Source organism: Eucyclogobius newberryi, unplaced genomic scaffold, assembly GCF_026437365.1.
Source record: "Eucyclogobius newberryi isolate DKJ021-1_F unplaced genomic scaffold, fEucNew1.0.hap1 SCAF_2, whole genome shotgun sequence".
Classification (NCBI taxonomy): Eukaryota; Metazoa; Chordata; class Actinopteri; order Gobiiformes; family Gobiidae; genus Eucyclogobius; species Eucyclogobius newberryi.
The window spans coordinates 37,308,425-37,330,040 of record NW_027315834.1 but is presented as its reverse complement, the minus strand read 5'-3'; the positions used below and the strand labels follow the sequence as shown (position 1 = coordinate 37,330,040).

General features: G+C 41.7%; 2 protein-coding genes across 2 annotated transcripts in view; both read right to left on the bottom strand.

Annotated features, from left to right (window-relative positions):
• Nucleotides 1-10,741, bottom strand: part of inip (ints3 and nabp interacting protein) — a 69,620-nt gene extending 58,879 nt beyond the window's left edge. The window contains exon 1 of the mRNA XM_072455230.1: nucleotides 10,729-10,741. The gene's annotated coding sequence lies outside the window, so the exon portion shown is untranslated. The remainder of the gene's footprint in view (nucleotides 1-10,728) is intronic.
• palm2akap2 (PALM2 and AKAP2 fusion) overlaps nucleotides 1-21,616 on the bottom strand; it is a 107,503-nt gene that overhangs the window by 27,865 nt on the left and 58,022 nt on the right. The window contains exons 5-9 of the mRNA XM_072453515.1: nucleotides 19,726-19,840; nucleotides 19,100-19,121; nucleotides 17,220-17,318; nucleotides 15,545-16,351; nucleotides 11,614-11,699 (exon numbers count right to left, since the gene is read on the bottom strand). Of these exons, the coding sequence (XP_072309616.1) occupies nucleotides 11,614-11,699; nucleotides 15,545-16,351; nucleotides 17,220-17,318; nucleotides 19,100-19,121; nucleotides 19,726-19,840 (1,129 nt within the window). The remainder of the gene's footprint in view (nucleotides 1-11,613; nucleotides 11,700-15,544; nucleotides 16,352-17,219; nucleotides 17,319-19,099; nucleotides 19,122-19,725; nucleotides 19,841-21,616) is intronic.

Genomic DNA, 21,616 nt, shown 5'->3' with positions numbered 1-21,616 from the left:
TAAAGTTAATTTATCACAACAAGTTACATTTAGCAGGCTGATAATGTGAGACAAAAAAGCAGGCAACCAAAGTATATGCAGTGAGAGGCACAACATGTATCGATCGATTTGTCAGATTGTCTATAGAAAGTCCATCCTCTTTATACAGCCGAACGTTTCCTAACCTCCGTACATGGCTGATAGAACACGGGTACTTTTAGGTTCATTTTAAATCTCTATTCCAGAGGCGGTGCTATACAATACCACACCAGTGTGCAACTTTGTATTGCCATTGTATTGTGACGTCTATTTAGCACAAGATTTATAGGCACAGACTCCCGTGGGTATTTTTTTAGGTTTCAATGTTCCTTTATTTGATCTCATTCCCCATTGTTTTCATCAGCCTGGCCCGGGTTATGTAATGTGTGCAGCCATGTCCTGCTGTTAATCAGTCAGAACAAAGTACAAACGTTACCACTGCTGCCTTTACCAGTCAACCAATTCAAAGGCAATACTTATTCACTGCTCTGATAGTCACATATGGCAAAGATATATTTGTATATGATCAACTCTAACGCAGGGCCCGCATATTGATGCTAAGTTGTAGTGAAGGTCAAAAAATAGCATTGAGATAATATTGATCAATGCTTGAATAATACAGTTTCTTATTATAAAAAATCCCAAATATACAAAGTTTTGACGGACACAACGACACAAAATTAAATAAGAACTATGAGAAAATGTATATTTCATCTAAATTGGGTCATAAACAGGGGCAGCCAAGTCTTCAATATCAAAACTATGATATTATAGATACCGATACTAGCACTAGTATTAAAACCTTACACTGCACATAGTATCAAGTTAAATTTAAAGTTCACATTTAAAGTTAAGAGGCTTCATATTCAATTGCACACATTTGTTTTTCAAGATTTGGCAGAAATATTGTCCAAAAAAAAAAGAAGAGTGTTGCATCACGCACCTTAGTGTTAATAAAGTAAATCATAAAATTAAAATTTTTCAAGCCCTTAATGTTGAGTGGGTGTAAATGAATGGAAAATCAGGATTGTAAAGCTCATAGACGCACGCTTCAGTCTGTTCAAGGACTGACATTGTGTACCAACATTACAACAATAGATTAGATGTTACTTGTTACCATTTCAGAATCTACAAAATGTGCTTTCTAGAGATACCTTTATCACGCCAAGCTACTGCAACCAAATGGCCACGAATCATATCAAAATACCCTCTGATGTTGCGTGATGAAAGCTAAAACACTTATCATTGCTTTGTATTGTGAGTCAGTGGCCTACACAATACCAAATCTTAATGCAAAGACCCTTTTCCTTCATTAGTGATGTGCTCCGCCCTCAGACCGACATGTGCTAATCACCCGTCTATTTACAGAGAGCAGCTGATTAGCACTGCAGCAGTTTTGAGACTGAGGACGCAGCACGGAGTCACTGGGCAAGAACACAGCAGCGAGCAAAAACGCAACAGCTATGCAAAAAGCTCTAAATTATGTCTATCTCCATATCTCTTGTATTTATTCAGAGAAAGTCCCTGCATGTATTTTACTCCAGATAACAAAAACATGTAAAACAGATTGATAACCAAGGAAATTCCAATCTTTTGCTGAGATCTTTATTCCTACACATCTTCCTTATCACAACTGACAGGGTTTTAACCTCTGCTGTGTTTTTCTACTTTTCTCAGTGCCAAAGAAAAGCCCCACTATTTTGAGACATGCCTTTATTTGGATACAAACCAGGAGCAGTTTCCTGATCATAAATGAGTGATTTACGGCAACGCTGCTCCTGGTAACTTTCAGGACATCTTCATTATCTACTCCATTTGAGTTTAGTGGTTTCTTGCCATCCACCACCACTAAAAAAACATAATTCATTCAACTACCGGTAAGAGTCTTAATTATTGTGGTTAACATTTTGTGGAGATCCATAATGGGGCGACCACATGAGTTTACATGGCCGAAACGTCGTTCTATGTTAATAAAGCCAATACAATTGCTGTATGGGAATGTCAATTTGCAGATTAGATTAATAAAATGAAGTGAGACAATGTTCCCAAAAAAAATGTCAAAGTTTTTTTTTTTTTTCTTCCCTCAACAAATGTCTGAATGAAAAGCATTTCCTCCTGAACAAGAGGGAAAAGAGTCACTATATTTTCGTTATTAGAAGACAGAATGGTCTATATCGATTCCTGGTCATGATAATCTATAGGCTTTAGCAAGACATTATAATCAAGTTTCAGTTATTTCTAATAGTAAATTAGCTCTAAATAACAGCAGGGTCGGGTTCTTTGCTGGGATCATTATGTTATGTATAAAGTGTTACCATGTGAAGTTACTATAATCATACTAAAGGAGTAGACTGAAATCTGAGACTGAAATCTGAGACTGAAATCTGAGACTGAAATCTGAGACTGAAATCTGAGACTGAAATCTGAGACTGAAACCTGAGACTGAAATTGGCGTCGCAGTTTAAAAAAAAAATAAAAAAAATACAGCCACCGGTGTCATAGATCAACACAATATACAGTAGCATGCAAAAACAGAATACATCTTCTTCATAATCCACTTTGTTCAGATCATGTTAATGTTCATGATACCAATACCGCAATTTACTCGATATTCTAATTTTGCAATTCTTTAAAACAACTAGGGATGTCATGATTATAAAAGGGACTATTCAATACACAATGTAATCGTAAGAACTAACATTGAGCAACTCCAGTTCAATCTATATTCCAAAAAAATCAAACCACATGTAAAGTACTTTTATATCTGGCTGTTTACATGACAATATCATCACTTTTTCATAAAAAAATTTGGTCATTACGAAAGAAAACAAGTTAGGATTTTCCCTGTTGTTTGATCACTGAAAATAATTGCGATTAACAGTAAAATTGCGCTGTTTCTTCTCACAATAACATTTTATATCGTAACATCCCTAAAAACGACAGCATAATCCGCAGACGATGGGCGTAGCTAAGCACGTGTCGCTCCAATGTGACCGCCAACGCGAGCGCAGCAAACCCACCGCATCCAGAGCCTACAATATGCCGTTGAGTGAGGTGAAGATGACCTCACCTCCTCTCGAACACACTCTCCTGTCCCCGTCTCCCCCTGTGATAATGAATGACGACGAGCCTGCCATGTCCTGACCACCTCCAGCGCAAATCCACGCTGACATTTCCTACCTCTGTGCCCTAATCTCCCCCCGAAACGCCGCAAATCCCCACACCTTCATGCAGCCATCCGAAAAGCTTTCAAGTATTTACGCATAATTATAGTACGTCCTTTGCGGCCACCTGTTGTTTGGCCTGTCTTTTCGTACATGCAGTAAACAGCATTTACATCACAGGTGCCGGGGGCTTTGCTGTATCTTTAATGAATGACTTCTGTTGGACATTTTTGGGACAATGGAAGGTGGCGGAGGTGGCGGAGGCGGGGTAATGGCCGCCGTCACGTGGGCCGGTTTTTGTATTGTCGGGGTTTCCTGTTAAACCCCGGGTCTCTTCCTCTCTGGAACACACAAATCAAAACACGGCAGCAAAAGGCTTTCAGACGGAACGCGGTGATGGGGAGAAAAAAAAGTTACCGCAAAGTCTTGAGATTGGATTTGAGCAGTTCTATCTTTGTTGTGAGGTTTGCGTTTGAGTTAGGTTGCGATTGGGTTCGGGTTCTAGCATTGAGAAAGGGTTGTGATGACACATTCGGTTTTGCAACACTTTTCAGCACGTTTATTTGAAGGTTCGTGGCGTGTCGTTCATTTCCGTGATATAAAAAGACACAATGAGAGCTCCAAATGAAAAATTGCAACCTTTCATCGGTGAAAGCTTATAAATCAGCCATTTCTAAAGCTGCAATGTTCAAAAAATGCTTCCATCTTTTTCCCTTATGCGCCAACCACAAAGCAAGTTGCAGTTAGACCAATGCTATCACTCATTTTTGAATTCAATTTAGTTTTGAAGAGCCCAAACAAAAGAACACAACTCTTGATTTTATCAGCAGAAAATCAAACACTGAAACAGTCATTTTTCAATAGCAATTGTCCATAGACCTTTCTTCTCTGCAAGCAAAAACTACAAAAATCCCAGTGGGGGGAAATACAAACCGCACAATAACTCGTAGAATTAGTTGGTTCTTGTGATAAGAATTTTGGCTTAAATCTGGAGAAAGGTCTAACAGCCATCACTCAACACTTCTGACAGTATGACCCAGTGACATGGACTAACGGGTCAAATCAGAGAACAAATTAACCCTAGATTACGTTTGAGCCAGGGCAATATGACTAAAAATCAATAACAATTCTGTTGAAAACCAGGGGTGTCCAAACTTTTTTCACTGAGGGCCACATTTTGAAACTTATATGGAGCAGAGGGCCACAAACAGTGAATCATTCGAAATTTTGCATTTGACGTTGTTTCGACTCCTTTATAAGACATAACATTCATATTAGGTTGTTATAACATCAAAATGCTTGAATGTTTCCCATTTTACTGTAAAAAGTACTACTTTTTGTTATTTGGACCAACTTAGTAGGAAGCCCGGGGCCAACAATAATTGGTCTGAGGGCCGCATTTGGCCCCCGGGCCGTAGTTTGGACATGCCTGATCCAAACAATACAGACCTGCAATCATTGTCATTCAACACAAAAGTCAAAGTTTTTCCGACTTCTTTTACTGATCCACGATTGGCTGTAAACCTCGACCCAAACTGACAATTAGAAATGACTGAATCTTACTGTAATTTCTTAGTCTTAAGCTTCTTCTTAATATGCTGTCTTATTATGAAAATCTCTATCATACAAACTCCATATCATCAGAAAATGATACCATGACTTGGTTTAACTCTTAAACCAACCGACTACGCACCCCAGTCATTCTACAGCTTCCAGACAGTCCACTCTGCTTCACCCTCCTGGGAAAGTGACTTTATGGCTATACTTTTTTCCTCAGTATGTCCTAAGACTATCAGTTACTCCTCCCAAAGCATAAGTTATGAGTAATGAAGCGTCCGACTGTATCCTCCGCTCGTCTCGCTGTCACTCTGTCCCAGTGTGGCCTCAACGTGCCATTCATGCTCCGCCGGTCTGCTGGGCTGGAGGAGCGCACAAACATGAAGAGGCTTTGTTAGTGAAGAGCTGAGAAAATCATTTTCAAAGGCCCGGCCGCAGATCCGCCCCGGGGCGGCCGCTCACATGGTTTCTAATGACAAACACACAAGACTAGTGTTGTCTTTGCTATTCGAGTCGTCTGCGCGTTGTCAGCTGACGGCTCAAACATCTGGTCTGGATGTAGCGTGGACTGAACTATTCACTGTAATGTCAATGTCAGAAATTAAGATTAAAGATACTATGCTATAAGGGAGTCAAAAAAGTACAAAACCACTAAGTAACATAAATTAAGTTTAAATTGAAAATGACTTGTGGAGCACTTTTATTATCATTGTCTACATATGTAAATTCAACTGTACATTTTTTGTACTTAGCTTATTATTCATTTTTTTGGTCTTATAGCTTGTTTTTATTTGATCCTATAGCAGATTTAAATTGTTTTTCTTTTTCTTTATATATGTTGTTTTATAATTTTATAATTGTTCATCGTTTTATGTTGCACTGAATCACCAAAGCAAGTTCCTATGTTTGTGAATTCTGTTCATTGACAATGGCAATACACCTTTTCTGATTCTGATCTGATCAAAACTGGTATTCAGCATCAAACCTACGTATTCCTTCATATCAAAAGAAAATAACCTATCACTTAGATTAAAGAGTAAGAATTATCTTCCAGACACAAATAATATAATTTGAGCTAACACTTGACTGTTCCAGTACAACTTCTTCATCTACATTTGACCCACCTTTCAGTGCTTTGGTGGTTCCCATGTAGGAATGTCAAGATGAATCGGTTAATTGATATTGGTGATTATTCAGGTCACATTAAAAGGTCCCAAAAATAATATCATATTCGTGACCATTTTAGAAGCAAAAATCAAGTAATTTCAATTCATTCTATGCCCCAAAAGGACAATATGTGAATTTATACTTCTTTTTATGGGGCTGTTTGTATAATAATAATGTAATGAAACACTAAAATTCAATATCGTGACATCTCTATTATCATGGGTGACCTACGACCCTTACGAGTATCTAGATGTATTGTTGTGCTTGTTTTGGAGTATCTTAAAGCATATCTGCACACAGAAAACATGCAACCTCCAAAGAAAGACCCTAAACATAAGAACATAAATAGCGCAGCCCTAACTGCAACAGCCGGACAGATATAAAAGCAAAAATAACGCGTTGTAATGAATGTTAAATCTAATTGCGATATCGATTTGAGGCCGAGTTTCCCTTTCCGCACATGCATCACTGGATTGTGCTCTTTGTGGTGTGAGAAAAGATTGTGTGCAGATGCGGAACATGATCTAGTAACAAAGATTGTCATTAATAATCCTCTTTATTTAAATATTCTCCACCTAGAAGCCCTCAGTCAACATATTTCAACCTTTATTTTGGTGAGAAATCATTGTTTGACCAGTCAACTAATCAAAAAAATGATCTAGCCAACTACTAAAATAACAGTTTGTAACAGCCTTACCTAAAATGACAACAAAATCTCATCTTCTCTCATGTCTCGCCCTGTGGGAATCTCGTTTCGTCCCAGTCCTACAGCTCATTAGCTTCTCTACATCTATAATGTTTAGAGCTGTCCACGTAATTTAATTCTCTTCTTGGAACACCGCCATGGAAGCTCCATCATCAGATTAGACGCTGTAAAGCCACGTGTAGGTTCAGGTCAACAACACTTCACCCTTTTGAGGATGAACAGACTTCCTACACGCAACAGTCACATCCCAAACCGCCATTTCCTCGTCAAGACGGCAGAATCCCAAACATGGACAAAACAAATCTGAGTTTTGTTGCACCTTTCAACCTCTTTCATCTCAGTTTCAGGCTCTTTTTCTGGACAATCCCATTCCACCTGATCCACAGCCAGGTGTTACGTAAGCTGCGTGTCTGTCCGTGTGCATTCGAGGAAGAGTGAGAGGTTCAGAGGAAGGAGAGGAAGGACGAAGTAGGAAGGAGAGGTTCAGAGGAAGGAGAGGTTCAGAGGAGGGAGAGGTTCAGAGGAGGAAGAGGTTCAGAGGAGGGAGAGGTTCTGAGGAGGGAGGAAGGAGAGGTTCAGAGGAAGGAGAAAGGAGAGGTTCAGAGGAAGGAGAGGTTCTGAGGAGGGAGGAAGGAGAGGTTCAGAGGAAGGAGAAAGGAGAGGTTCAGAGGAAGGAGAGGTTCTGAGGAGGGAGGGGTTCTGAGGAAGGAGAGGTTCTGAGGAAGGGGAGGTTCAGAGGAAGGAGGAAGGAGAAGTTCAGAGGAAGGGGAGGTTCAGAGGAGGGAGAGGTTCTGAGGAAGGAGAGGTTCTGAGGAAGGAGAGGTTCAGAGGAGGGAGGAAGGAGAGGTTCAGAGGAAGGGGAGGTTCAGAGGAGGGAGAGGTTCAGAGGAAGGAGAGGTTCAGAGGAGGGAGGGGTTCTGAGGAAGGAGACGTCCGCGATAACGCTGTTGTCCCTGTCCCATGTTCTCACGGGCTTCGGGGCTTCGGGGATGGAAAGTGGGATAGACAACAGGCCTGGACAGTATCGTTGAGGTTCCAGGACATACAATAGATAACTATAGACTGGATAAAACTAGCAATGGATATAAAATGTGACGTCAGCCTGTCTGAAGATGCGTAGAAAAGTCAGTGAAAGTAGTGACATCGACTGTTCGAATAGGAATGTAATAATAGACATAATATATTTTCCCTCAATCCTAAGGCGGCAAATGTAGACAATGCTATTGTTTTTCTAAAAACGCCGGATGTGTGCAATTATTACTGCCATATTCCAAAGGATTGACATCTAAGTAAGTACCTGTGAAGTAGAAAAAGCGTTTCATAATAGTATTCCTTCACGTTGACAGCACTGAAACTGAAAGGACCGTGGTAGTTTCCTTTGTAGCAGCATTTTTGAATGCATTAAGCTTGCAGTTAAATATATCATACCAAACCATCATTTAGTTAGTTTAGTTTACTAGTTTAGTAAGATTTATCGCTCCATTTGAGAGTGTCAATTCGTGCTGTAATATAGAGGTCAAATTCAACTTCATGCCTATTCGTAATTACAATCCTGCTGAACAATGTTGGGACTCAGAAGAGATAACTTCAATAACTTTCAGCTTTTTAATGTTTTCATCTTAAAAACTGTACATTGCTGTCAGACGGAGGACCTTGCTCCTATTGTAATATATTTAGTTAGTTGCGACATTATTGCGATATCAATGCGTTTGCGATAAGCTGAGCAGCGTTGTTTCCTGGCTCATGGTGAGTTAGATACCTGTGTCCACTCACGCTGACCCTCACGTGACACAACTATTGCATGTGTCGTCTGGACTCACTGTTTGCTCTGCACGGATATTTCCAGAAACAGTTAGCAATTTCCACAGTGACAAACAAAATCACTGACCAGGGCAGAATGGCCTTTCATGCTGTAAATGCACACAAGCAGCAGGACATATTTTCACAGTTTTAAATCTGTTTCAGCAGTAATAGGTCAGCCATGAGCCAAACAAACATGAGCAGTTATATCTCAGCATCAAAGTCGAGTTCACAAAGACCTCTGAACCGCACGCTCTGTTGCCAAGACACAGATTTCTACTGCAATGACTTTGTTTATTACAAATACTGCAGTTAAGCTCCATAATGACACATTCTGAGCTCTTTATCCATGCACTGGTATTAGTTTATTATTACAGTATTTGATAATAGAGTTTATGTGGATGTGTCGGTCAAAGTGCATGCATTTGATGAATGTTTGTGGACAGAAACTATACATTTCACTTGTTTTCTTTAGTCGTTATCATGCATACCTACAGAACCATTATAAATATGCACTGCATCACAGAAAAAATGTGCTATAAATAAATACATCTTGTTCAGCAGGAGGCACTGGTCCAATATTTACCACTAAATCCTTATTCTGATTCAAGCTTTGGGAAGAAAACCTTATATGTGTGCCACAATTCAAGTGTTGCGACAGAAAAATAAAGTTACTCTAGATAAAGATTCAAACACAATAGACCAATTAAAACAAAGATTTGAAAAGAAAGCAAGGATATTCTACAAGTTTGTTGATAGCCACTCTGCAATCCCAAAGAAATCGCACATCTTTAGCAGCAGATTAACTGTCTCGCTGGCCTTCAAAAGCACCAAAAGCAGCTCAGCAGTCACTTGTGAGAATGTTCCAAGAAAAGAACTGGACCTTTTGTCGCTTTCAGCTGCCCACCAAGTCACACAGTGGTCAACAGTGGTCAACAGTGGTCAACAGTGGTCAACAGTGGACAACAGTGGTCAACAGTGGACAACAGTGGTCAACAGTGGTCAACAGTGGTCAACAGTGGTCAACAGTGGTCAACAGTGGTCAACAGTGGACAACAGTGGTCAACAGTGGACAACAGTGGTCAACAGTGGACAACAGTGGTCAACAGTGGTCAACAGTGGACAACAGTGGTCAACAGTGGACAACAGTGGTCAACAGTGGACAACAGTGGTCAACAGTGGTCAACAGTGGTCAACAGTGGACAATGCAGCAATCACACGCAGTCCAGGCCACACAATAGATCTAAAAGGTGCTTGACATTTCAACTCAAAAAACAGCCTCAAGGTTTAGTCTGTCCACACAGAGAAACACCACCGGGTTAAGGTCCTTGTCTCCTGAGTCTTCCAGAGCTGAAGGAGAGAGACGCGCTGCTGTTGCGGCAGAGGCGGCGCGCGGCGCAGCGGGGCCGCTTCACTGACCTCTTTTGGGGCTGACTCGTCCCCGTGGAAACCGGGAGGAGGAGGAAGAGGATGGCGTGCGTGTATCCAGTGTCCCGCACCGCACTTTACACCGATCAGTGTAATTACATCGCAACGCGTCTCACACGCAGGTGAAGCCGTGGCGCGACCAAACATCCCACACGCCACGCAGCACTTCCACACTCTTCCCGCTTAAAACTACACATCACATCACTCCACGTAGATCGGGAGGTAAATAAATAAAACGTAAGCCGCGCGCGCACACACGTGTGAACCTTTAATGGGACTTTCGCCGTTCATTTACCTGCGCGACAATCCGCCGCGACGCTGAGCTCCTGATCCGCCGCGGTAAAGGCTGGATAACGGGATTAACGTGACCCGCGGAGACGACCTGGAGGAAGGCACTATACTTTCCTCTCGTCTTGTGCAGGTTTATCTCGTTTGGAAAGTCTGCTGCGGCCCGTTAAAAGCCGTTAAAAACGCAGCGGAGATAACGGTCCTGACGCGCGCGGGGCGGCGGGGGTGACATTGAGGGGAGAGCTCTTTCACGCGCCAGCTTTTCCAACCACGTCCCTCCCTCCTCCTTTCTCTCTCTTCCTCCTCTCCGCCTCCCTCTCTCTTTCTCAGAGTTTTTCTTTTTTGGGGGGGAGAGGCACGCGCGCTGAATAATGCAGGGCTCGCGCGGTCCCGGGAGTGCTTTCTGTCCAGTTCCACGGACCATCACAATGAGCCGGGCGCCGCGGATCACGTTTCCCCCCCGCGCGCGCGCGCACACTCCATTCATTCACTCTGCGGCGCGTGCAGGGGGGGGGGGGGCAAACGTGCACTTTTTTGGGGTGACGTATCTTAGGGCTGAAGCTGTGTGGGTGGCCATGCTTTTGCTTGCATGGCAGGGTTTAAATGCACCAAGGAAAAGGGTTAGGACACTAGAGGACGGGGCAGAGTCTGGAGACACAATTTGCATTACTAATAGTTAAGCGTGTTCCACAATTTGGATGAAAATAGCAGCAAAAGTCTCACAATCAAGTCAATTTACACACCATAACTCAATATCCTTTCCCAACACTGTTTAATACCGTTTATCCGAAGTCTATGAAATGATTTGAGCTGAAAACTAATTGCATCATGAGGATTGTTGCCTATGATTGTTTTTCACGTATAAACTGTGTCGCTTTTAAATGTAATGTGCTGTTTTGTGGCTGACTGTCCCAACATCAGCAGCTTGTCACGGGACTACAGATGGAAATGTGCCTTTATGGCTACATCTGGCATATTTACCCAGGAGCATGTTAAGAATAATGCGCTGTGTCATTTCAAATGCAACAAATACACGAGCATCTACACATAACAGATGACGGGTTTCCTGCAAAAAACTGGAGCGAAATCAGTGTAAAGCAAGTCAAGTAATTGCCCATTTGTACAACATTGAATGCCTTGTCCTTTCAATTACATCCACACAGTTACTCTTACAATTAGTCTTCTCCAAATACTTCTTACTTTCTTAAAGCACTAACTTGTACTTCTAATGGTGTAATATATTATTTTGAAGTAACTACACTTTTACTTGGGTACAATTTTCACTTCTCTATATTATAAGGCAATAGACCGTGACAAACATATCCTTTTAAAACACCTTATATCACATAAAACACATAATCCTCATGAGGCAGTGTTTAATCAGGAAGACATTGACCTAATGGACAATTTCACGCGGTTGAATTTCCCACATTGTTCTATTGTGCGGCCGCTTCACACGTCGATTCTAAAACCTGATGGACTCACCGTGGCAGTGTGCGGGTGTCGGGTCAGAATGGGAGCTTCACATCCATTTGCTGTTGTCACGGTAACCCCCGCTGATGGGATGTAGCCTATGATAAAACATAATTGAATTATTGTGCCATTTTTGTACTTTTCCACAGCTGTCGTTGCAGGGTCTGTGTGCGGTAAATGCCCTGCAGTGAGTCATTTGTGTTGGACAGCGTCGAATAAAACATCATATCTGTCAGTAATTATGGTTCTCATCATTGAAAGGGAGTTTGAAAAGCGCGAGTGAAGCGGAAAATCTCATAAAACTTGCTGGAAATGCACTGTTAATGCCATTTCTCCAAACATGACGGTTCTGAGTGATATGAATGCATGGCAAATGTCACAGACCGGCGGCAAATTAACTGGCTAAGTTGTACGCTAAATGTTTTTTATTGAGATACTGATTGCATGTGATGTGCCAACTGTCTTTTGTAATATTATAGATACTGTTATTGCTTTTTTTTTTTTCTCAGATTAGATTAGAGAACTGTGATACAAATCTCTACAGATCTCTGTGAATATTGAGCTGGTGAAGTTAAACATGCCTTTGATAAATGTATGAGGTCGTGGTCTGACACTCCTTGACAGATTACTGGGTTAGTGTTATTTAACGGCACGCAATTCAGTTTAGGAAATGTATTATTCACCATGATATTTAAGCATTTCAGTACTTTTTCAAAGATGCACCATGTAACCTTTCTGCTGGTCTCCATGGAGAGGTTATTGATTTTCCATGGAATGTTCCAAAGTATGGCCTTAAACATATTTATTACCTTACACATCCCGCTTAGAGTAAGAATGCATATTTTTTTAGGTATTTTTGAGCAATAAAAACACCTGGATTTGAACAAATGCCAGTTTAATGCTATACTGTGGAACATTCCTGGCAAAGCAATAACATCTATGGAGACAATAAGGTAACAAACCCCTACCAGTTACATGCCACACCTTTAAAATAGCAATTATTTAACCAGAAAAGAGAGATACAGCATCTCTTTCACAGATCAGAGTGAACCACATGTTTGTATTAAGACCTACACAAACACAGGGATAATATGCAACCTGGGCCTGGTCCAGTAATAAACATGGGACCTTTTTATTGGGGGACAAGTCTGTTGTGCTATGCCATGGTGCTACCAAGTGCTACAGTGGGGATAATGATCATATTTGTTCATCTTGAGCTTATAAGAAGTGTAGCACCACTATCAGAGAGCTAATTTGTCTAAAAATATCCTCTAAAAATGACATATTACAACTGGGGCTTTTCTGTAGATCACCTCTAATCTTCCAGCCCAAATAATGTACACGTGTATGGTGACATCTCATCCCTGTGCAGCCTACAGACGTTATGATTGTTAGTGAGTAGTACTGCAGAGAGAGATTGCTCATGATGTGCTTGGTCCTCAGCCAACAAGAAGTGAACGTTAGAGAGATGGAAAGAACAACAGGCGGGAGACAGCAGGGCACTGGAGAAGTCTGCTTTATTTCAAAGACAGAGTGAGTGACAGAGGCTGCAGTGCAGAGTGAGTTCATGTCCATAGAAAGGTTTAAATAGATAGAGAGAGAGAGACACAGTAGAAAATGGCTCCTTATCATTTAACAGTCCGTACAACCACAAGGGCATGCAGACAGGAAGAACAGAGATCCCTACAGACAGGTAGAGGTGCTGCAGGACTGGCAGTGGGGCTGGTCAACTATGTTTTACATTACACACGGAAAAAGCCCAAACCATGTTGATCAGCCTCCATATTTAAAATGAACAAACTAAAATAAGTGTTTAATTTCTAGCGGAAACGTTAAGTAAGTAAGTGCTTCTTGCCTCTGCATAAACTTTGGGGTAATGTAAAATTGTTCTCCGAAACCGTTTGAACACAAAAGTCATGCAACACATATTTATTATGGCTACATGGGACACAGAGACAAAAAAAAACAACAATCTAATTTAGTTGTGCCCTGCCAGATTTAGTTGTATCACAAATACATTTACAGTGTTTGGTTAAGCATATTGATAGACTAAGGACCAGACAGAATGTAAAATGGATAGTATTTGTCAGGAGAAAGTGGTGGCATTTGTGGAGAAAAGAGCAAGCGTGTTAAAGTCAATGGGTACCATGCAGTTCATTCTTCTGGAGATGTCTTGAGGAGGAGCGGCTGTCGGGTCACAGTCAGTGCAGTGGTCAGCAGAAGTAAACTGTTGGACTGGGTTAATGTGAGGTTACACACAGCAAAGAAGAGAAGTTAGTCAATCCAAATAAACTCATACAGTCATCATGTGGCACTGGTATAGAATATTGTACCCATAGTAATCTCAGTTATGTCTATAATTCTAGTGGTGAAAAATTAAATAATTTCTAAGATTCTATATACATTTATTCTCTATACACATGGTCAGACCTCTGGCCTGGCTTGAGCCAGTCACACAGCCAGCAGGACTGATTGACAGCAGCAGAGACCAATAACAGCCCTGGGATTTAAAGCTCAAAATAAAAGTGATAATGTGCACTTCTGTTGATACTTGCTTTACATAATTCTGGTGCAACACCAGACAAAATGTGATTGAAGTAGAGGTTGTACACAGATTAAGACATTTTGTTCTCCAGCCCTGTGTTTTTGAGTTGAATCTTTAATGTGTATTGTAAGATTAGATGTAATTGACCAGACACTGCTATTCAGTAAATGATCTACATTTCATAATGAACACTGAGCCTCACAGCTTAGTGAAGCATTTTCATTTCAAAAGGATATAAGCTCTTTTAGAGGGTGACGCTGTAGTTTAGATGGTTCTAATGGTGACACGTTGCATCATTTGTAGCACCTTTATAAAGTCTGTCTGATCATGGTAGAGCTGGCAGTGTTTGTTGTTTTAGAGAATATTACTCTTATAATGGCCTGATATGAATTTGAAAAGTGCGAGCCTCACTGTGCATACAGCAGCTCACTTAAAGACAAGGTTTTAGGTATCAGAGCTCATTCATGCAGGTGCCCAGGCTGTGTTTGTTTCTATGGCTGGTTGTGTGTTCTCATTAAGCTGCCGTGGCTTCCTGTGTCTACAATGTTCAGCACAAGAACAGTTGGCTTTTTAGAGCTGTGGCTCCTGATGGTGTTCCTTCAGCAGAAAGAGGAACTGCTAGAATAGGAGGAAGTGCAGTGGAATAGCTGGAATTGAAAGAGAAAAAACACATTTGAGAAACAGAAGAGGGGGTCTTGGAAGTGGAGTCAAGTTACTATCAACTAGAATCAAACCTCAGGTTCCCATGGCATCAAAACAATCCAGTGGTCTTCAAAAATTGCTAAAATAAACTCTATTTATACTAGTTATACTATGTTATTCTAACTATGTGGAAGAATAAAGAGGCACATAAAGAAACCAAGGCAACAAGTCTCCTCTCCGCTGTGGCCACAGTCTGCATCAGGAGGAAGTGATAAACACTTGTATTAAAGATCATGTAACAATTGCATCTCCTGCTTGAAGAGGACCTTATCCCCAGATACTAACATCTTAAATACTATTTTATAACATCTAATAATGTGTGATGAGTTGGGTGTTTGATTTGTTTGATTGTCCTTTGAGCAAAGAGTGTTTAACAATCACTGACTGTCCATAGTCCAGGACCACTGATCTGCACCTGGTTTAAGCTGTGCATTGTGCAGCAGAACCTCAACATGGTCCTCTGCATTCAACATGAAAGATGAAGTGAGCAGACAGTACCCCTGTGACAAAGATGAAGGTGTGAGTCAAAGGCCAGACAGTAAGAGTGTAACAGCCGGTCAGTCTGAGCAGAGGGAGGCAGGGCTCAGTTAGTAACCATCCAGACAGAGGAGAGGGGCGGGGTCATAATAAAAGAGGAGGGGATAAGCGTCAGTCACATGAGGATGCAGCACTGGCAGCGTTTCCTCTTGTCTGTACCTGTGGGCGGGGTCAGGCCGGGGGGCGGGGCTGTGGTTTCCTGGTTGGCGTTGGGTGAAGAGACGCTGTCTGGCTCGCGCGCCTCTGAGGACAGTTCTGTGCTCACAGCCTCAGACGTGTTGGGACGTCCTGACACCAGATCTGCTGCCGTCCCGTCTATGGCGGATATATCTGTGACCGTCTTCTCCCGGAGAGACTTCTCATCGTCTTCATCGATCAGAACCACTTCAGCCTTCACCGCTCCATCAAAGCCCAGCAGTCTGCGGCTCTCGCTGTTGTCGTCCACGTCCTGGTACCCCAAGAACACCATGGTGACCGGGTGCTCCGGGGAGGCCAGGGGATCTAGACCTGGCTGTGCACCTAGTTGAGTAGTGATGGGGGCTGTGGGGGGCATCATGCCGAGTTGGGGCTCCCTCTGAAGGGTCACCTGCGCTGGGGGGCTGGAGGGCACAGATGGTGGTGCGCAGGAAGGGGGTGAAAGGTCATCATAAGCTTGAGGAGCCATGGCTGGAGCAGGGGTCACGCTCACACGTCCCTTCATACTGTCCCCTCTGTGGACGACAGGCCGAGCCTGGTGGATCAGGTGCTCCACCTGGCTGGAGCTCCACCCGTTCTCCATGGTGGTGGTGGTGGTGGTGGTGGACACTGCCCTCGAGGAGGTCACTTCATAGACCACTTTCTTTCCATCATCGTAGACTTTCACCCCACGAGTCGCTGCCTCCGATGGGCTCACGCGGCTGGCGGACAGGACGCGCTGCTCCCCGGTGAGCGGGTCACGCTGTACGTTGATCTCCATGGCAAACATTGCTGTTAGGAAGGGACAGGGAGGACAGGGAGAAGGGTGATGGGTGTCACAAAGGTGGGGGTGTTAGAAACAGTGGAGGGGGAGGGGGGATGTGAGGGTTTGGGGAGAGAAAGTGGAGGGAGTGAACCGTGAGGATGAAACACAGTGATCTTTTAAAAAGTTATATGAAATTAGATTCCTGTGATTTATCAACATAAATCATGAAATAAATGTGTTCATAAAACATATTATAGGTATAGGAGTATTTAAGTTTTCAAAATATAATCTTAACCATAATAGAAATGGACTATGTAGTGGTAGTTGAATAAATGGAAGCCCTTCATTACATTGTCAGACCTGGCAGCCATTTACGGCTGGCACAGGCTGCTTTTGCTGACTGCATGTCTGTCAGAAAAGCTCTCCATAGTAGTTTATAAATACTACTTGCTTTTTGGATTTCAATAGAAATGTTAAATTACCTGAAAAGACAAAGAAATGTCAACTACTGCACACACTTTTTTTTATAGTCCCAGGATTTTTGGCACATACAGGTGGATGGATGTATTAGGTGTACAATTCATTATTCCATTCAAAACACAGAGATGCTTTTTATACTATAGACTACATCAGAAAATCAAGTGAACTCCTTCTTCACTACATCACTATCCATTTAGATGCTGATAAGTATTTAAGACCTCCTCTAGTTTTGGTAAAGAAAACAAATCCCACTTACATGCGCTCCCTCCCTTCGTACACATGTTTTGCAATAATCCAGCTTGGTTTGGGTCCAAAACTTCCCTATAGTGTCCGTGCCCCCTGTGAATAACCCCTCTTTGCCCCCTCCTTGCCCCCTCCTTGCCCCCTCCTTGCCCCCTCCTCCCAGGTCCTTACCGGGTCTGGATGTGGCGTGCTCTCCAGACGCTAGCGGGCCGGTCCGGACGAGCTGCTCTGCGCTGGGATGGCCACGGTCCGACATGCAGCCTGTAGCATCTAGTGAGCCTGGGGAAACCGCATGTTCAGAGTCAAGTTGGAGGGACACACACATTCACACACAATCGCCTACACACAATCGCACACAGGGAGAACAACAGGCACGTCCTGTTGCACAAACACACCTACAAACTCCACCTACTGGGACGCTCCATTTAGCCACCGAACACCAACAACTAATGACCACAGGAACATAAATAAAGAGTTCAAATTGTAATATTACCAAAACTGGCTAAAAGAATGATTTGCCGTGAGTAGTTTACTTCAATCTAGCTTAATTTGGAGGGTTGCATGGCCGTTTTGGTGTTGTCTGGTTAAGCAAAATACGATTGACAAAATAAAATACCTCATATAGAGTGAAACTGGCTATTTAAAGATGAACTTTTCTGGTGGAGCGTCTGCTTAACTCTTTGGAGATGCTCTTGCTTTTCCCGGAATGTTCCACAGTATGACATCAAAATGATCTCTCTCTTACTCACAGTAAGAATGCATGTTTTGGTAATTGTTCAAGCAATAAAAACACCTGTTATTGAATGAAAAACACACAAAGCAATAGCATCTCCATTGAGACAAGCAGGTGGCGGACCCCTCACGTTACACAGTGAGCCTTAAAAAGAACAAATGTCACTGCAATATATACATTTTAAAATAATGTAATTGTATGTGATATGTTTTGAACAAATTTGAAGATATCATATTAAATATCAAAAATCCTATGTGTCAAGTATATCAATTTGAATAAAGAAAAAAAAAAAAAAAGAAAGAAAATATGTATGAAACCCTAAGTATTTATGAAGTAAAAACGTATCCAAAACAATGTGAACAATATTGAGCATGTAAAGCGAGTTGTGCTTGTGCCCCACAGTAACCGGCCGTGTGCAGTGCTTATGCAGCAGTCGTGGTCGTGTGCAGTGTGTGTGCGCTTGTATTGAGTGTGAGTTTGTGAGTGCAGGGACAAAGCAGAGAGGCTTATGGGGCTTCTCTGTGAATGGAGCAGGATAAAGACAGGCACAGCGGCTGCAGCGTCATGACCTTGTGGCGTTCTATAGCCTCGCTGAGCTGCAGTTAGCCAACATGTGTGTGAGTGTGTGAGAGCGAGAGAGGGTCGGGGGTGCACACTGCAGTCTCTGGGATCACACAGGGGGAGGTGGGTGTGGTTTTGGGGGTGCAGTCTCTCTGTTCAGTGTCTCTCCTGCCTCAGCGAGACTATTATTCAACTCACAGACCAACGAACACACACACATATATACATGGTGTTGTGTGTTGTGCAGTTTTACACCAAGTGGCAGAAAACATCACTCAAATTAGGAAGATATCTCTCAAATATCCTTGTAAGATTCAGAAATAAACTGCATTTACCTCAACTTTAAAGCGTTTGCCAACTTTGATTTGGCTGAATTTGTGGGGCAGGACTTAATTCGAGACGTAAAGTATTTGAAAATCATGTACCGTAGTCAAAGCAAGACAATACTTGGACATGGTCAAAGCAGAACTATGCCCTGACGAGCTTTAGACAATTGCACTAGTGGTACCTGTTAATTTGTTTTATTAATCTGTGCAAAAATACAATTACCGTAAGACTAAACATGTGAATAAGAGCATGAAGATCAGTTTAACACCGACCTATAACATAAAAAACCTCATGCAATTCATTTAGAATCTTAAAACATGACTTGCCAAACAATAAGTTATGGTCTGCTGCCATGACATGCTCTGAACTCTGCTACGTGTGAACATGTAATTGAGTTATCTTAATCCAGTCAATGAAGTGGGATTCATACCTCCATCCTGGTTCATCAGACTCTGAAAAAGAATAGGAAAAAGGGTCATTTCCAATCACATTCATGAATTAATGAGCTGATATAAAATCCTAAACAGCCAAAACATTATGACCACTTCCCATGTCTCAAGTGCCACACTAAGATTTTAAGTTTGTTTAGACCAGACCAGCTTTTAAATAGTAATGTGAATAGTTAAACCTGTGACTAAAATTGTGAAGAATTTAGTATTTTAGTGGTATTTTGGCAATTTGTATTCAATATTCTGTACTCTGGGCTGAACAGTGAAAACTCAATTACAACAACAAAAACAACAATTATTACCAATTATTACCTTAGTTCAATAAGTGGTGGCTGAAACAATATTCTTGGGGTTTAATATCTATCGTGTGTACTTGTGGGGAAATTTATTTTTATTTATGTATTATTTGTTGTAGGGTAAAGAGTTAAGCAAGAGGATTATATATTAACTACTCAATATAGACACTAACTAACTATTATAGTGAGACATTCTACTCTTTATTCATTGTGGGCCATATTATATAAACAATGGGTTCACTTTAGGGTTATTGTGTCAGTGGCATAAAGTAGTGTAATACTATAGTTTTGTCCTGTACTGTGTTCCTCACCTTCTGCAGGTCCTCGATGGAGCGCTCGGTCTCTTTTAGGCGCTCCCGTAGAATCTGCTCTTTGGCTGATATCTGCGACTCTTCACTTTCAAGAGTACTTATTTCCGATTCCAGTCTGCAAATGAATAAACACATCACAATTAGCGTAACATTACCTCATTTGCATCCACTCAATGTTATGACATTTACATATATATAATACACAACATCTGCTTACTGAGTGTGTAACTAAATATTGACAGAGATGTGGTATTTGATGAGGAGATAATGCTAAACGCAGCTGAATCCATATGTTCTGTACACGCATAGTTTATAAAAAACAATCCAAAAAAACAACTATATATCCAAAATAATTTTTCAGAGATTGAAAGCTCTTTTATCTGAAAAATATGTTCATAACAGCCTTTTTTAACACTATAGATACGTCTCCTACTTTCATGTCAGCTGAGGCACCACGCTCTCCATGTGCAAATAATCATGAATTCTATTACTATAATATTACTTTTTCTATAATTTAGCAGCCCTAATGTTGAAGTTCATTTGTAGATTTCATAGACTTAGATATGTCGGTGTAATCCCTCATTCGTCCAGGCGTGTTCCATAGTAGAAAAAACTTCAGTTGTAGTCATCTGGACTCAGTTTGAAAAAATAGACGTTTCGACTCTCATCCAAGAGTCATTGTCAATAACAGAATTTAGGTCGAGAACTCCGATATTAATACTGTTCTGTGGTAAGACCCGCCCATTGGGAGGAGCCTTCCTGAAGTAGAAAGAGTTGTTGGTTTCAACAGAAACTCCCCCTTGTATCTACCGAGCTAGCCTATTCAGAATCTTAATGGGCTATTAGAAACCTCTTTGTCTTTGTGAGACCCTGGCTCAACCACCCTGAGTACCTGATTAGCATCTACATGTCCTCTACCTTTCCGGGGATCAGTAACCCATTATAAATAACAGGAAGATTAAACCTTAGCCCTCCATTTCTGTTTAAAGAAGGTCTTTCTTTTTTAACAAAACTAGCTTCCTTGACTCCTCTTTCAAACCATCTTTTCTCCCTGCTTAAAACCTTCACATCACCGTCTTCAAACGAGTGATTAGAGGCTTCAAGGTGGAGATGCACGGCGCTCTGAGGTCCTGAACTAGTATTTCTTCTGTGCTGATAAAGCCTCTTGTGTAGAGGCTGTTTCGTCTCACCTATGTAACGTTCTTTACAACTTTCTTCACTGCATTGGATCGAATAAACTACATTGCTCTGTTTTTGAGTCGGCAACTTGTCCTTTGGGTGAACCAGTTTTTGTCTTAAAGTGTTTCCTGGTTTAAAATAAACAGAGGAAAAACATGTCCGTAATGCCCTCTCAGCCTGTGGTTACCCCGCTTGGGCTCTCAACAGAGTGAAGAGAACCAAGAAGCAGGACAAAAGGGAAACTGAACAGAGAAGGAAGGGTGTCTCTAGCCCTTATGTGTCTGGCCTCTCGGAAAAACTGCAGAGAATTTTTAGACAACACGAAGTCCCTGTTTATTTTAAACCAGGAAACACTTTAAGACAAAAACTGGTTCATCCAAAGGACAAGTTGCCGACTCAAAAACAGAGCAATGTAGTTTATTCGATCCAATGCAGTGAAGAAAGTTGTAAAGAACGTTACATAGGTGAGACGAAACAGCCTCTACACAAGAGGCTCTATCAGCACAGAAGAAATACTAGTTCAGGACCTCAGAGCGCCGTGCATCTCCATCTTGAAGCCTCTAATCACTCGTTTGAAGACGGTGATGTGAAGGTTTTAAGCAGGGAGAAAAGATGGTTTGAAAGAGGAGTCAAGGAAGCTATTTTTGTTAAAAAAGAAAGACCTTCTTTAAACAGAAATGGAGGGCTAAGGTTTAATCTTCCTGTTATTTAT